Source organism: Sinocyclocheilus rhinocerous, unplaced genomic scaffold (assembly GCF_001515625.1).
Source record: "Sinocyclocheilus rhinocerous isolate Xijiao unplaced genomic scaffold, SAMN03320098_v1.1 scaffold946, whole genome shotgun sequence".
Lineage (NCBI taxonomy): Eukaryota > Metazoa > Chordata > Actinopteri > Cypriniformes > Cyprinidae > Sinocyclocheilus > Sinocyclocheilus rhinocerous.
In genome coordinates, this window is record NW_015633151.1 from 2,100,821 (window position 1) to 2,118,205 (window position 17,385).

General features: G+C 38.6%; 1 protein-coding gene across 1 annotated transcript in view; it reads right to left on the reverse strand.

Annotated features, from left to right (window-relative positions):
* Positions 1-17,385, reverse strand: part of LOC107743215 (DEP domain-containing mTOR-interacting protein-like) — a 44,901-nt gene that overhangs the window by 22,083 nt on the left and 5,433 nt on the right. The window contains exons 3-4 of the mRNA XM_016556358.1: positions 16,720-16,843; positions 9,384-9,563 (exon numbers count right to left, since the gene is read on the reverse strand). Coding sequence (XP_016411844.1) covers positions 9,384-9,563; positions 16,720-16,843 — 304 coding nt within the window. The remainder of the gene's footprint in view (positions 1-9,383; positions 9,564-16,719; positions 16,844-17,385) is intronic.

Sequence of the window (17,385 nt, forward strand, 5' to 3'; positions counted from 1 at the left end):
CTGGAGCTGAAAGTATGACGAGTATCAGTTAAAAAATATTGACATAAAAGGGATAGTTCACCCAAAAATGAAAATTCTGTTCAACCCTTTATAAGTTTATTTATATTTTAAATATTTTAATTTATATTTTAAATATATTTAGAATTTTTTTTTTTCCATACTATGAAAGTCAATGGGGACCAACAACTGTTTGGTTCTTCAAAATTGTTCAAAATATTTTCTTTTGTGTTCAGCATAAGAAAGAAACGTATACAGGTTTGGAACGGCATGAGGGTGAGTAAATGATGACAACATTTTCATTTTTGGGTGAACTATACCTTTAAAACAAGCAAAATCAATCGGATATGTTATGGGCAGTGAAGCATAGTGGATGCATATGATTTGTGGTGCAGAGGAATGCAGATAAATGTGTGTGGGAGAGAGTTAAGCTAAATGAGCTAAATACTAACTCATTGTCTGACTATCACTACATGGCTAGTCTAGCAGAACAAGTGTTTTGCCTGTATGCAAAAAGCCTGGTCCATTTTTCTGCTTACTCATGTAACATGGCCACAGTTTGCAATTTTATGGCACATACAAAGATATAAAAGTACAGAAAAATATTTTTAAAAAAAATGACATTACATATAAATTTACAAATAAATATCAAAAGGCAAAATAAAAATGACATATACCCTACCGTTCACGAGTTTAGGATCAGTTTTTCAAAGATTTTTAATGATTTTTATTAAAAACACTAAGTGAAAATAGCATAGTTTCTTAGCGATATATGCCATTTACACTAAGTGCAAATAGCTATAGATTCTATTTACACTATGTTAAAGGGGTCATATATTAAATAACTTGGAATGCTACTTAAAACAAGAATGTGATGAAAAAAATCTATGTTAATACATAATAATATATGAATAAAATGAAATGTATATACAATGTCTATAAAATATATATGAAAATGTATATAAATCAACCTTTCAAACTGATAAAAGTCATATTTCTTGTTTATTTATTCATAGAAATGTAAGTCCTTTTAAACATTAATTAAACAAATGGCTAATCACTGGTCAATTGAAAATGCTTTATTTAAAATTTTATCATATAATTATACCTTTTTATTTCAGTATATAACTAAATAATTAAATAAATAAATATAAATAAGAAAATAAATAAATAAATAATTCCATCATATTTTTATTCATCATTGTTTTTTCATTATTTTATTTATTTTGAGTAATATCATTGTGAAATTATAAATAATAGCAAATAATTAATAAACAAATTGCACTGTTGTCAGAAAAAAAAAACACTGATTATATTGCCATCAAAACATGCGATAAAAAAGAAAAAGTGTTGTGTGCTAATCAACTTGACTGGCAGTTATAAAACTTGAATTTACACACTTGCATATGTTTAAACAAAGGCACACCATACATATAATACACACACCACAGGCGCATGAAAAATGACAGTTCATATTTTATTCAGCTCTGAGAAGAGGAACCAGAGAGGCCCAGTCCCAAAACACACTGAGCTAACTTCCTCTACTGACTCATGACGGCGTGATACTGAATCTACAGGCCAACACTGTAAAAAAACACTTGATCTGAAACTGAATCTGAGTTTACATTTACTGTAATTCATTATTCAACATGATTAAGGCCTATATTCTAGCTTTGTCTAGTATAATATTCTTTTTAGCAGCATCATATGACCCCTTTAAAATAACAGGATTTTCTGCTATTTATTCTACTTATTGCAAATAGTGGCAATTAACTGTATCTCAGTATTGTACATTATAAAACAGTATGCAATAAGTATTGAGTGTAAATTATCATTTTAATTCAAAATTATTAAATGGATGCCACCTTATTGGGACAATAAATTCCTCCCTATGCCTACCCTAACCCTACCCGATACTTTATTTTTAACTTTTCGATTATTTACTTCATTTTTATTGTAAATAAATGCCTTTCCTAAGTGATAAAGTTCGGCAAAAGGTGGATTCGAACTCAGGTCGATTGTGTCAAAAGGACCACGGCACGCACTTGACCACCTACACCACTGGAGCTGTTGTTTGATAATAGTCTTTTGTAGTGTTGACTAGCCCAATCACACGTTGGTGGGTGGAGTTAGTGTATATTTAATTTCCTTCAGAAATCATTCTAATATGCTGACTTTTTATTAATGTTGGAAACAGATGTGCACTGTGCGAACTAGGGAAAACCATTTCACTGCACTTCATCAAATATAATATGTGACCCTGGACCACAAAACCAGTCATAAGGGTCAATTTTTCTCAATAAATAAGCTTTCCATTAATGTATGGTTTGTTAGGATAGGATTTTGCTGAGATACAACTACTTCAAAATCTGGAATCTGAGGGTGCCAAAAAAATCAAAATATTGAGAATTTTAAAGTTGTCCAAATTAAGTCCTTAGTAATGCACATTACTAATCAAAATCAGCTCTGAGAAGAGGAACCAGAGAGGCCCAGTCCCAAAACACACTGAGCTAACTTCCTCTACTGACTCATGACGGCGTGATACTGAATCTACAGGCCAACACTGTAAAAAAACACTTGATCTGAAACTGAATCTGAGTTTACATTTACTGTAATTCATTATTCAACATGATTAAGGCCTATATTCTAGCTTTGTCTAGTATAATACTAGCATGAATCTAAATTTTGTAAATCTAAACAAAAGTTAAAGCTGCAAAGCTGCTTTTTTTGGTTAAAAATTATCCGAAAGCAATATTTGAGCAAGTACATAACCATCCAGTGTTCAAAACTATCGCCTTATATTTAATTTCCTTCAGAAATCATTCTAATATGCTGACTTTTTATTAATGTTGGAAACAGATGTGCACTGTGCGAACTAGGGAAAACCATTTCACTGCACTTCATCAAATATAATATGTGACCCTGGACCACAAAACCAGTCATAAGGGTCAATTTTTCTCAATAAATAAGCTTTCCATTAATGTATGGTTTGTTAGGATAGGATTTTGCTGAGATACAACTACTTCAAAATCTGGAATCTGAGGGTGCCAAAAAAATCAAAATATTGAGAATTTTCAGTGTTCAAAACTATCGCCTTACTTTAGCCCAATTCACATCAGTTAGCTTATAATCATGTTTTCTAATTTGAGTGGTACAGGTAGGTTTTCGCGGGAATTTTGAGCATGCTGCTGCGTCATTATGTCACGTCTGTAAACATAAAGAAGTTTTCCCGGCTACTAGGTATATCACATGTGAGGATCCTGCAGGTGACGGATCGTTTATAGCCTTAATATGTGACCCTGGACCACAAAACCAGTCATAAGGGTCAATTTTTCTCAATAAATAAGCTTTCCATTAATGTATGGTTTGTTAGGATAGGATTTTGCTGAGATACAACTACTTCAAAATCTGGAATCTGAGGGTGCCAAAAAAATCAAAATATTGAGAATTTTAAAGTTGTCCAAATTAAGTCCTTAGTAATGCACATTACTAATCAAAAATTAAGTTTTGATATATTCACGGTAGGAAATCTTTTGGGTTAAAAGAATTTATTGGTATGAAATTCGAATGGTATGAAAATTAGAGATTAGACTGTACAGAAATTGAAATCTACACACACTATACTCAGTCACGCAATGCTGATGTTGTTAACATTAATAATTTGAGAATAAAGTATAACAATAATAATTTGCATTATTGTTGGCTATTGCTACAAATATACCCCCGCGACTTAAGACTGGTTTTGTGGTCCAGGATCAAATATGTATGTGAAAAATAAAAAACCTTCAACATTGGGTTAATCTGAAGCAGAACAAGCACTGTTGTAACACTGATGAAATGGGTGAAAAATATAGATCAGTCTTTTCAGTCAGAATTTCTATGAAAATTAAATGAACATTGATTATTTAATGGACATAACTCAGCATTAAAAACTGATTAAAATAGTATCATAAAGGTAGCTTCTTTAGCCCAAATCATGCTAATGGTGTTAAACTAAACTAAACTCTCCACTCACTGTGTCCTCCTGAACAAAACTCCCACACATACAGCTGAGCACATACATCCACATCCAACCCACAAGCAAATGCAGGAAAAGCAGAGAACATGCTTTCTGGTTGTGGCGATCACTGCCGTCTCCACCCTAACAGAGGGGGAATGAGTTCATTTGTGTAATTTGTCATGCTTCATCATTCATCGTACAACTGTGCAGTGCAACTTTCACTGGCTGTGAAACACTGACAACAGATTTACACATGCTTCTCGACACAGTGCAGTGCAATTCACAGTCAAGCTCAACACTTCCAGTTACGCAACTTCATGTCAGGGGGCCTCTCTCTGCAAACAGCTAGAGGCTGAGAGGGGCCAGAAGTGGCAAAATAGCAAGAAAGGCTGAAAGCCTACTTTTCTTTCCTCCTTTCATCTCTACCGTATCCTTTGCCCTACCGCCCTAGGCAAAAAAAAAAAAAATCATCTCCAGATTTTTTCACTGATTTGTTGGTTTAAAACAGCAGATTTCCCAGGATGCCCTGTCATGATCTGCTTTGTGTTGACTGTATCCAAATGTGTCAGCTAAATTAAAGTCAGGGCACAAACCTTTGTTCAGTTATGGTGTGGTTTTTGCTTTATTTAATATCTGCACGCCTATGAACATAATATAGAAAGAGACACTGATTCAGTTATGAGGTAGTAATGAAACAAGAATATTAAACTGCTGAATCTTGGCAAGTGTGCATTTATTTAAGCTGAGAAATAGGATTGATTGATTCTTAATTTGGCAGGTTTTGGTCTGTGCTTTTCTCGCTTAAACTAAGGCTATAAATTAGTGAACAGTGACTTATTTAAAATTTTTATTTTTTTAATAAAAGTAATTGAATTTGTTTAATAATACTTTGTTATTTATTAAATATAAGTACAATTAAAAATTGTGCATTTATTTCTTGTTGCACACCTGAAAAAATGTATCAGTTGCCAAAAAAAAAGGAAATTAAAAATATTAAAAGGGGGTATATGCATTATATATAAATTATATAGACATTTAATTACTTGAAAAGAAATCCACTGCATCTTTTTTTAAGGCTTAACTTAATTGTGTTGAAAAGTTTGTCTCAATTTAATTTAATGTAACATTTGTGTTTTTTTCGGTGCAGTGGGAGAGGTCAGAGGAGGCGGCCTGTAATGCCTTTAGCAGAATAAGCAGATTTCTCAAAGTCAGCAGAAATCAGACAGGAAAGGTGCTGTCGAACAAAGACACTGTATCAGACCCAACAGGGCTCTGATTGTGCTGCTGTGCATGTGACTGTTGGGTGTGTGTGACTAAACTGAAGGTTATAGCTCTGTTCTGTGGTAGCCAATATTTGTGTGTGTGCACAGGTCTGTATTGGGTGTGTGTATACGGCTGTTGTTTATGCATGTAAATCCTTTTGTGCAGATGTGTTCTAGTGTGTCACGCTGTGTTTGGCTGTTGCCTGGTCAGAGGTATGTCCATCTGTTGCTGACCATCAAAGAGTCTTTCCTCTTGTTGAATCATGACTCCACCAATCACCCCTTGTCATATTTAATAACACAAATAAAAGTAATACTGCACATTTTCTTGCATGCATATATATATTAAAGGATGATGCATGTCATGATGAGCAAATTAGACTACAAATCAATGATCAAATAAACAGTATTAAAGGGATAGTTTACCAAAAGTGAAAATTCTGTCATCATTTACTCACCCTCATGTCGTTCTAAACCTGTATGAATTTTTTTCTTCTGATGAACACAGAAGAAGATATTTTGAAAAATGTGGATATCCAAACAGTTGTTGGCCATGGGGAGTTCGAATGGTATGAAAATTAGAGATTAGACTGTACAGAAATTGAAATCTACACACACTATACTCAGTCACGCAATGCTGATGTTGTTAACATTAATAATTTGAGAATAAAGTATAACATAAAAATGCATTTGTCTATGAATAATCTTCATTTAGGGGATTTTGTCAGGAAATATTGATATATGCAATTCACTGTGATTTATTTGCTTATATGCTTACATATCATACAATAAATCAGTTAAATATTTTAAATAAAAAAAATGTAAACATTATTTAAATCAGCGGACAAAAGTAAATCTCATTTTAGCTTATTAGATATTTGTACACAAATATGACACTTCAAACTGAATGCGATGTTTTCCACTCTTTCACAACATGTGTGCTCAAGATTTGTCCTTTCAGCAACTTCCTTATTACGCTGAAATTGATTTTGGTTGTCCTATCTTCATTATCTACCCGTGCACTGCATCAGCAGCAAATTAAAATGCATGAGACCACATCCAGAAGTTCATTGTCTACCTGCCACTGTAAATGACCACAGCTGTGTCTGCTAAACCTAAAAATCAATATCACAAACTACTGGGTGTAATGAACACAGTTGTGCATGCATTCTGCAGATTTCCTTTATGATCGTGGACTAACCTGAAAGGAAGCTGGTGTTTCCCCCCTCTGTGGCGATCACTGCCGTCTCCACCCTAACAGAGGGGGAATGAGTTCATTTGTGTAATTTGTCATGCTTCATCATTCATCGTACAACTGTGCAGTGCAACTTTCACTGGCTGTGAAACACTGACAACAGATTTACACATGCTTCTCGACACAGTGCAGTGCAATTCACAGTCAAGCTCAACACTTCCAGTTACGCAACTTCATGTCAGGGGGCCTCTCTCTGCAAACAGCTAGAGGCTGAGAGGGGCCAGAAGTGGCAAAATAGCAAGAAAGGCTGAAAGCCTACTTTTCTTTCCTCCTTTCATCTCTACCGTATCCTTTGCCCTACCGCCCTAGGCAAAAAAAAAAAAAATCATCTCCAGATTTTTTCACTGATTTGTTGGTTTAAAACAGCAGATTTCCCAGGATGCCCTGTCATGATCTGCTTTGTGTTGACTGTATCCAAATGTGTCAGCTAAATTCAAGTCAGGGCAAAACCTTTGTTCAGTAATGGTGTGGTTTTGGTCATATCTGCACGTCTATGAATATAATAGAGAGAGAGACACTGATTCAGTTATGAGGTAGTAATGAAACAAGAATATTAAACTGCTGAATCTTGGCAAGTGTGCATTTATTTAAGCTGAGAAATAAGCATGTTGTTGAGGAGTTTAGGAATAAGGACTGATTGCTAATTTGGCAGGTTTTGGTCTGTGCTTTTCTCGCGTAAACTAATTATATAAATTAGTGAACAGTGAATTATTTAAAAAATGTTAATATTTAATAAAAAATTGAATTTTTTTTAATAATAACTGATGTTATGTATTAATGCAATTAAAAATGGTGCATTTATTTATTGTTGCACACCTGAAAATATGTATCAGTTGCCAAAAAAAAAAAAGGAAATTAAAAACATTTATAAATAAAAAAGGGGGTAATTATATTATACATTATATGCATTATGTGTAAATTAAAAGCATTTAATTACTTGGGGGAAAAAATCCATTGCATCTAGTAGGCCAAACTATTTAGATTTAAGGTACGTTAAATGTTTTTTTTTTTATTGTTGTTGTTGTTGTTTTTTAAGGCTTAACTTAATTGTGTTGAAAGTTTGTCTCAATTTAATTTTATGTAAAAAAAAAATTCTGAGCAGAGGGAGAGGTCAGACGAGGCGGTCTGTGATGCCTTTGGCAGGTTTCTCAAAGTCAGCAGAAATCAGACAGGAAAGGTGCTGTCAAACAAAGACACTGTATCAGACTCAACAGGGCTCTGATTGTGCTGCTGTGCATGTGACTGTTGGGTGTGTGTGACTAAACTGAAGGTTATAGCTCTGTTCTGTGGTAGCCAATATTTGTGTGTGTGCACAGGTCTGTATTGGGTGTGTGTATACGGCTGTTGTTTATGCATGTAAATCCTTTTGTGCAGATGTGTTCTAGTGTGTCACGCTGTGTTTGGCTGTTGCCTGGTCAGAGGTATGTCCATCTGTTGCTGACCATCAAAGAGTCTTTCCTCTTGTTGAATCATGACTCCACCAATCACCCCTTGTCATATTTAATAACACAAATAAAAGTAATACTGCACATTTTCTTGCATGCATATATATATTAAAGGATGATGCATGTCATGATGAGCAAATTAGACTACAAATCAATGATCAAATAAACAGTATTAAAGGGATAGTTTACCAAAAGTGAAAATTCTGTCATCATTTACTCACCCTCATGTCGTTCTAAACCTGTATGAATTTTTTTCTTCTGATGAACACAGAAGAAGATATTTTGAAAAATGTGGATATCCAAACAGTTGTTGGCCATGGGGAGTAGAAACTGTTTGGTTATCAACATTGTTAATAATCTGTCATAAATGATAACAGATCATCTCTTTAAGTTCATGCAGCAAACCATGAACTTAAATTCAGGAACAATGCCATCTAAAACAATGTCAATCAATGACTTTGGTTCAGTAGGTCCATACTGTCACGAATCCTGTCCATGGACTTCCGTTCAATCACCACCAGAGGTCACCCTTTCATTACATTGACTCTCGCACAACACAAACTGTTGCATGTCATCCCGGACTACATATCCCATCAGCCATTGCACTGATTGCGCACAGCACTGATTGCACACAGCACTGATTGCACACAGCTGTCATCAATCACACATTCACTATATAACACTCACTCAAACAACCATTCACTGCCGAGTATTGTAAGCGCTTATCACTCACCCGCACGTCTCATGTCTCGTTCGCCCCGTAACACATACCTTTAAAGTTATGTTCAATTTAAATGACCAAATGAAAGTTTGATTTAGTGCATTTTAGTTATCCAAACTTTTTTTTTTTCAAGAAAGGTTTCATTTAATGTAATATAAAAATCTCATATTGTGTAACTATCAAGCAAGAAGCAATAATATTTTCATTACACCTTTAATACACGATGAGTGCATCTTAATGTTTATTTAAAGAAAAGGTCAAATGTATTGTTTTATATACAGTATGTCATGAAGGTTTTTGGGAAGTCACACTACATGACATTTTTCAACCTAAAATCTATTCTTGCCTTATTATAAAAAAGTTAAATTATCAGATTTTTTGTTATATTGACCTACACACACACACACACACACACACACACAAAAGAAAATACATTTTAATAAACATGACCAAATAACAATAAATAGTTATATATAACCATTTATATAAGTTAATAATTTTAAAATATATATATAAAATTTTTGATATTTTATTTTTTAAGTTTCTTTAAAAAAACAAAACAAAAAATTATAATGCTTATTTACTTATTTTCTTGTTGCATGCCAGAAAAAAGCCAAAATAAAAAAAAAAAAGATGATACAAAAATGTATCATGTAACTGTTTTTTTTATTTTTTTTATTTTACAAGTCCTATCGAACTTGACACACACTGAATGATGCCATGCTCCAGCAATCTGCGTCCCAACCGCTCAGCCTCCTCTCTGGTGGGCATTTCACCTTCCTGCAGCAGCCAGTCTATAGACTCTGAGGCCACCAGCGTCCGCTCATATGTCACTCCCTCCTCTTCACGCGTCTGCAGCAGGGTGTTTTCAGTGTTCATCAACCTGCGGAGAGAGACAGCGTACTTATTAACATGTCAAACTCATTGCGTATATCATTAAGAGATCATTCACCAAAAAACAGCATGATTTCTGAAGAGATTTTCACATTTCATCAAAACAAGGTCAAAGTTCATAATGCTGCTGAATTTCAACAACAAAAGAAGAGCAACAGAACTTTCAAGAAATGCAACATTCTCCGCCATTCAAAGGCAGGTGCTGACGGGTCAAAACCAAACGCTTTCAGACATGCTATTTAGTTGTCAGCACACAATCATAGCTAAATAAAAATTGCCTTGAGAAATACAAGTCTTTAGAGAAAACGTGAAGAAAACTGAGGAAAATAAAACTTTTGCTGGCTCTTTCACCATTTCAGAACTGATCATTTATAATAGAAGCATATGCATAGTAGATATTAGAATTGCAGGCCATGGGTCAATATCTTCAAGAAAGAGTGTTATACAGCTGAAACAGCTTGAGCAAACATCCCAATGGGCCAAACAAGGGCACAAATTACTCACTATCGGTCAACATGCTGTGCCAGCAATATGAGCCTTCGTATTAAATGTATGCCATGTACATACAAAGTCTATTCTTGTGCCTTCCAAGGCAAACTGCGATTTCAAACTGCTTGCAGTTGAGCAACCCTATATTAATGACTGACTTTTGCTGAAGAAAAGAAATGTGACATTGACCTAGTTTCAAGCCCCTTACCGTTTTTGATCATCATTCTTTTATATCTAGCTTTTCTGTTAGCAGGTCACCATTTTAATGTGATGCAACACTGCTCTCTCTAAATATTGTTTAGTGCTGCAGTCTTGCCAAGTCATGAGAAACAATGTCAGAGCTCAAAAATAAGGGAACACTGAAGGAGACACCGAAGACTAGAGTAATTCAGCTGAAAATTCAGCTTTTCCATCACATAAATAAATAATATTTAATACTTTTAAAACAGTAATACTTTACTGTTTTTAAAACCATATCATGTTGACCCCAAATGTTTGAATAGTATACTGTAAATATGCAATGTCTTGGTTACGTATGTAACCCTCGTTCCCTGAAGGAGGGAACGGAGACATCACGTCGGTGACCGATGAACTGGGATCTCGCTTCGAGAGACCAATCTACTTCGAGTGTAAACTAAACGAGTCAATGCACATTGGCATGTGATGATTGCATCCAGCTGCTGCTGATGACAGTGCGAGCATAAATAGGCAGCAGGTGCAACGCATACCAGGTTTTTTTTTTGCTGAGGAGCCGAGCCGGTAACCCCGCCGCCCAGCGGTAGTACAGCAGCCGTGGCGACGGGACATGACATCTCCGTTCCCTCCTTCAGGGAACGAGGGTTACATACATAACCAAGATGTTCCCTTTCAGTCAGTCACTCTAAGTCACGTCGATGACCGACAAATTGGGATCCCTACCAAAGCACCATGGGTGCTGCCCCTTCCAGTGTCCTGTGCGAGCCACCTGCAGCCCCTTTTGGTGTAGGCCGGGGCTCGCAACAAGAAGGCCAGCCACTGTTGTCGTAGCACTACCCACTCAGTGAGATTGGATAACACTGGGAAAACGTACCTGTTCCACCTGGCATTCCACATATGGATAACTGTTTAGGTGCATATGAAAGATTTAGAGGTGATTGTAACCCTCTTGGAAAATGGCAGAAGTCTGCAGGGGAAACACGGGCTCTAAGGCTATACCGTGGAATTTACACATATGGGATCCACTTACGTCTCTACATACCGCCACGTCTGGCTGCTGAGGGGATGGAGGAGCTCGATAGGGTCTACAGTATGTACACTCTGGAGCAATTTTAGCAAGCCAACACTAAACCGGGGCCTCTCAGTGCCTCTACTCGTTTGAGGTGACACAGGAGGATACCGGCTCAACACGAAGGCTATAGAACATAGCGTAGGGTGTTGGGGGTCACCCAGCCTGCAGCTCTACAAATATCTGTCAGCGAGGCACCACGAGTCAGCGCCCAGGAGGATGCAACACTTCTAGTAGAGAGAGCTCGCAACCTGAGCGGGCAGGGCACACCCTATTCCTGATAAGCCAGGGTGATGGCATCCACTATCCAGTGGGCCATCCTCTGCTTGGAGACGGCATTCCCCTTCTGCCGGCCTCCGTAACAAACAAAGAGCTGTTCTGAGTTCCTGAAGCTTCGTGTCCAGTCGACGTACAATCTTAAAAGCGCGGTCGGGACAAAGCAAAGCTAGGGCTGGGTCTGCCTCCTCCGGGGCAGCGCTTGCAGGCTCGCCACCTGATCCCTGAAGGGAGTAGGGGGAACCTTGGGCACATAGCCGGGCCGGGGCCTCAGGATTACCTGGGAGTCAGCCAGCCCAAACTCTAGGCACGATTCATCGACCGAAAATGCGTGCAGGTCCCCTACCCTCTTGATGGGGGCCAATGCAATCAGGAGCAGAGTTTTCAGTGAAAGAAACTTTAGCTCGACTGACTGCAAGGGCTCAAATGGGCCCTGCTGTAGTGCTCTGAGCACTAGAGACAGGTACCAAGAGAATATAGAGGAAGGCCGAGGAGGATTCAACCTTCTCGCCCCCCTAAGGAACCTGGTGACCAGGTCAGGACTTCTGCTCCACGAGGTCATGGTTAGCAGCGATTGCAGCAACATGGACTTTAAGGCTCGAGGGAGACAGCCTTCGCTCCAACCCTTGCTGCTAAAAGGAAAGCACGACTCTGATCGAGCATCTCCGGGGTCTTCTCGGCGAGAAGAACACCACTCAACGAACAGGTTCCACTTCAAGGCGTAAGCATGTCATGTGATGGTGTCAACTACCTCTTGGGGTAGGTCCCCTAGAACCTCTGTGTCCCGTCCAGGGACCAGACATGAAGTCTCCAGAGGTCTGGACGCGGGTGCCACAGGTTGCACAGTCAGTAGAACCTTCCTCAGAGGAATCTGCCAGGGAGGGGCTGTCACGAGGAGCATTAGTTCTGGGAACCAGGACCGAGTGGGCCAGTAAGGCGCCACAAGCAGGACCTGCTCCTCGTCCTCCCTGACTTTGCAGAGTGTCTGCGTGAGAAGGCTCACTGGGGGAAACGCATATTTGTGCAGGCCCCGCGGCCAGTTGTGTGCCAGTGCGTCCGTGCCAAGCGTTCCCTCAATCAGAGAGTAAAACAACTGGCAGTGAGAGGTAAGCAGGGAGAGGCAAACAGGTCTACCTGAGTGGCTCCGAAACGACTCCAAATCAGCTGGACCGTCTGGGGATAGAGTCTCCATTCTCCCGGGAGCACAGCTCGTGACAGCTCATCGGCTGCACGGTTGAGCAGACCCGGAACGTGAATGGCACGAAGTGACCTCAGAATCTTCCGACTCCAAAGGAGGAGGTGGCGGGCAAGTTGCGACATGCGACGGGACCGCAGACCACCTTGTCGGTTGATGTACGCAGCGGTCGCAGTGTTGTCCGTCCGGACCAGCACGTGCTTGCCTCGTAAGCACCTTTTGAGACGGTTCAAGGCAAGGTGTACTGCTAACAACTCTAGGCAGTTGATGTGCCAGTGCAGTTGGGGGCCCGTCCCCAACTTTCGTGAAGACACAGGGAGACAGGGACAGCCCGAAGGGCAGGACCTTGTACTGATATGCACATGCACATCTGTGGCGTGGAAGGATCGGCACATGAAAATACGCGTCCTTCAGGTCGATCGCTGCCAACCAATCTCGGGGATGGATGCACCCGAAGATGCGTTTCTGCGTCAACATCTTGAACGGTAGCCGGTGAAGGGCCCGATTCAAGACACGCAGGTCCAAGATCGGTCGTAACCCACCGCCTTTCTTGGGTACAATGAAGTAGGGCCTGCTGTAAAACCGATTCAGGCCATGCTACTGCCCCGGAGGGTGGCAGCGCAGCTGAATCTTCCTCTCCAGAAAGCTCCCCCTCCGATGCAGTGATCGACATCCGGCCGTCGGGAGGAGCGCCGAAGGATACCACTGGTATGCTCTTTGAAAAGGGCCCAGCGCGTTCTTTTGGCAGCCCGACTGGTTGCGGAGCGCAAGAGGAGCGATGGTCCCCCGAGAGTTGGTTCCCTGGAGGGTTTTCCACCACTGTAACCCTCAGACCGCTCGTGCTACTGCCTGAAGTAGTCCTCATCTGGCTGCTGCCAGGACAAGAGCTAGATCGAGGCAGAGGCAACGGAACTCCGCCCCTCTGTAACGGAGACTGGTCCGCAGCTCCGAGATGGTCATCTTCCCGCAATGGGAACATGACTCATCCACGAACTCCACCTCAGCGTGCTTAATGCCCAGACACGTCAGCCAGCGATCGTGACCATCACCCGGCGCCAGGTAACGACCGCATCCAGAAGCGCACGGGTGAAACGGCATCTTTAAAAAGATGATCCGTCGTCTTTACAAAGATGCACCATGTAGCTCTTTAAGGAAAATAAGCTCTTTCAGGGAAATGCTCTTCTAGGTGCTGAGGCGCACAGGGGAGATGGCCGCTTGCAGCACAACAGGAGGTAGTGCAGCCTGAACACAGGAACGACCACCGCTGAAACGCCGTCCGCCAACACAAAAGCTCCCTTAGAGCGCGTTGAACTCGTCACACACGAAGCTGATTTTGCAGGAGCAGAACGATGTTGTCGATCGGCTCCAAAGCGAAAAGCTGGAATGTGTTGCACCTGCTGCCTATTTATGCTCTCGCTGTCATCAGCGGCAGCTGGATGCAATCATCGCATGCCAATGTGCATTGGCTCGTTTAGTTTACACTCAAAGTAGATTGGTCTCTCGAAGCGAGATCCCAATTCATCGGTCACCGATGTGACCCGGGAGTGACCGACTGAAAGGGAACAATATTTATCCAGATGTTGCTGAGATTTTTACAACTGTAAAATATTTTTAAAATGTTATAACACACTGAATAATCTTTATCATATATTACATTTACCTGAAAATGTTTTATGAAATATATAATGTTAAAACATAATATAATAAATTATTTTATAATATATAATAAAAATTTACAGAAATAATATATAAATATATATGCATTATTCATTTTTTTTCATCATTCAAGTAAGTTGCTGAAAGACAACATGTAAACATGTATCATTTTGAAGGGTAGAGCCAAGTAAAATATTGCCACAGCAAGTTAAAATCTGAACTGATGGTTAAAGTGGAAGTGGACAGTGGATGTGCTTTTCAGGAGTTCCCTCAAGCATCGAAACATCGAATCAGGAAGTTCTTGAAGATATTTAAGGGACCATTCGCCTCATTTTAAAATGTGGCTTTAGTGACCCAAGCCCACAGTATAGATATACTAAGTACACTGGCAAACAATCCTTTTAAAACACCAGGAAGGCATAAAAAATACCAAGGTAGTTGACAAAGGCTAATCACGTTCGCTTAGAAACAGATCACAAAACATTCCTGGCCATTTTCCTATGTAGTTCTAGACCCATAATTAGACAGAGTACTCCATATACTCTGAAAAACATTTTATATTTATGCTCCATCAGCAGACTGAGCTCTTCAGCAATGAGAAACGAACCAAACAAGCTTCCCTAAGAGCAAAGTCTACAAATACTGACTGCAACACAAATGTGTCCATGGTGATTACATAAAAGCACACTGGTGGTTTGTGTGACAGATGTCTCCCGCTGGACTTCATCTTCCTGTTATGCAAGAGCAGGATGGCCCGCAGAGGAACGTCTACAGTGCAGCAGGACAGAGAGACCGCATGCTGCTACCTCGACCTCATCCTGGTCATAATCGCAGAGCAAACACAAGCTGCTATTGTAAGATGGGTAAACCATTCATGGCTCAGATTAACCTTGCTTCAACAGTTCACTACTTTAATATTTCACTACATGATGCAACCAAAAAAGCACTTGCCTTGTGTTTGATCCATTGTAAAGTGAAATTAAGACCTGAAATGAACTGATATTATAATCATCTTTCAAAGAAACCTTCAATGGTGGTTAAACAGAAGTTATTTTACATGTCTAACAAATGTCATTTTAAAACATAATGACAAAAAAAAAATGTCAGGACCCCCTTGATCAGTTTTATTAAAATCTAGGTAACATTTCACAATCCAATCATGACAAAGCAGAACCAGAATAATGTTCCCTAGGACTGAGATTCTCAAAAAGTTTTTTTAAGATCCGACCAAAAAAAAAAAACTGTATAAAATGCAGCTTCTATATTTACAAAATAAATATTACGACATTCCTCCTTATCCTTGAGGAATTACTTATTACTTACATACATTACGAATGACTAAATTACTAGAAATTAATTTAATTTAGAAATGACTAGATCACCTTGTCTATTTGCTACTTTCTATTAAATAACTGTAATTAAAACAAATAACTGTTTAACTGTTGAGTCATGTACAGCAGTGGATAACAGTACAGCGTAAAAAAAATTGAGGTTGTAAAAATAACAAAGATTATTGGAGTATGTGTTACAATAAAATACTATTTCCTTTTTTCCACCTCAAAATGTCATGTTTAATTCAATGTGTTATTTGCCATTTTTTTGGCAACTATTTATCAAATTTAAAGCAATTTGTGAATAAAAACTGTTTTACCACCAATTTTTTCAGTGTACATAACATGTTAAAAATTATTACAATATATTTAAAAAAAATAAATACTTAGGTCAAGACAAGGAAAGTTCAAGACAAAACCAAGACTGGAAAACTAATAAAATAAAATGAATATTAAATAAACATTTTTTTTTTTTAAAGTTCAGTAAACAGTAAACCAAAAGGAAGTATTTTCTCACTTTACAGTAAACATATAGAGAGTGTGGTTTTGAGCTGAGCTACATCAGCAAAGCAACAACTTGCAGGTTAAGCAGCTCCTTCTAAATGTAACCAGCTGGAACACAGCATGCTTGATCTGCTTGAAACCTGTGTTTCTATGGACACTGTTAATTTACCGGACAGACTCCCAAATGCTCAAAATCAATATGTACAGACTTGTGTCACACATGAACAACAACACAATCACATCCTAGAGAGGAAGAGTAGAAAGGAAACTACCTTGCTTGGTCTTTAACAACCTCTACCTCAATAATGAATAAGAAGCAGAGGGAAAACATGATAATGTTAATGTTTAACAAATGGACATCAGAACAAATAGTAAACTATTAATAATTCAATAACCTCTCAGAATTTGAATTATGTATGAAAGCGCTTACTTCTCATATATCCGCTGGCCTCTCATAAAAACTTTGGCTTCGCTGTCCAGTGGAAAGGTTCCGTCGTCCTTCCTGAAACGGTAGAACAGCTTCATATCTTTGAACTCCTTGTGCTCATCACAAACTGTGAGGACAAACAGATTCAAAACAGGTTTGTTGTAAGTTAAGAGCAGCTGAAAAGTTAACAATACACACTGCTACAAGCAAGGGTTTAAAGATCAAACTGGCTTCATCGACAGTGTAACAGAGATCATGTTTTGTCATACTTTTGCACATAAAATTAACTCCAAAATGACAATTCTGTTATCATGTATCCTTGCTGCTCTTTTCCATATAATGAAAGTGAATGGGGACTTGGCCTGTATAGTCTCCAAAATGAGAACAACAAATACCCTAAAAATATCCTAAAAGCGGTCAATATGACTTTGAAACTCTAATACTGATGGAAATTTAAGCTGTTATTCATTGACCTTCCCCCTTGGCCAAAGCTCAAAAATGGACAAAACTGGTACATTGTAGCCAAATGATGTGAAGAATGACTTACATTTCGGTCTGTTCATCAACATAGCTATTGAACAGCTTCAGAACACTTATAATGCAGTGCACAATTCTAATGGACCACTTTTATGATACTTTTACAGAGATTTTTTTTTTTTTTTTTTTTTT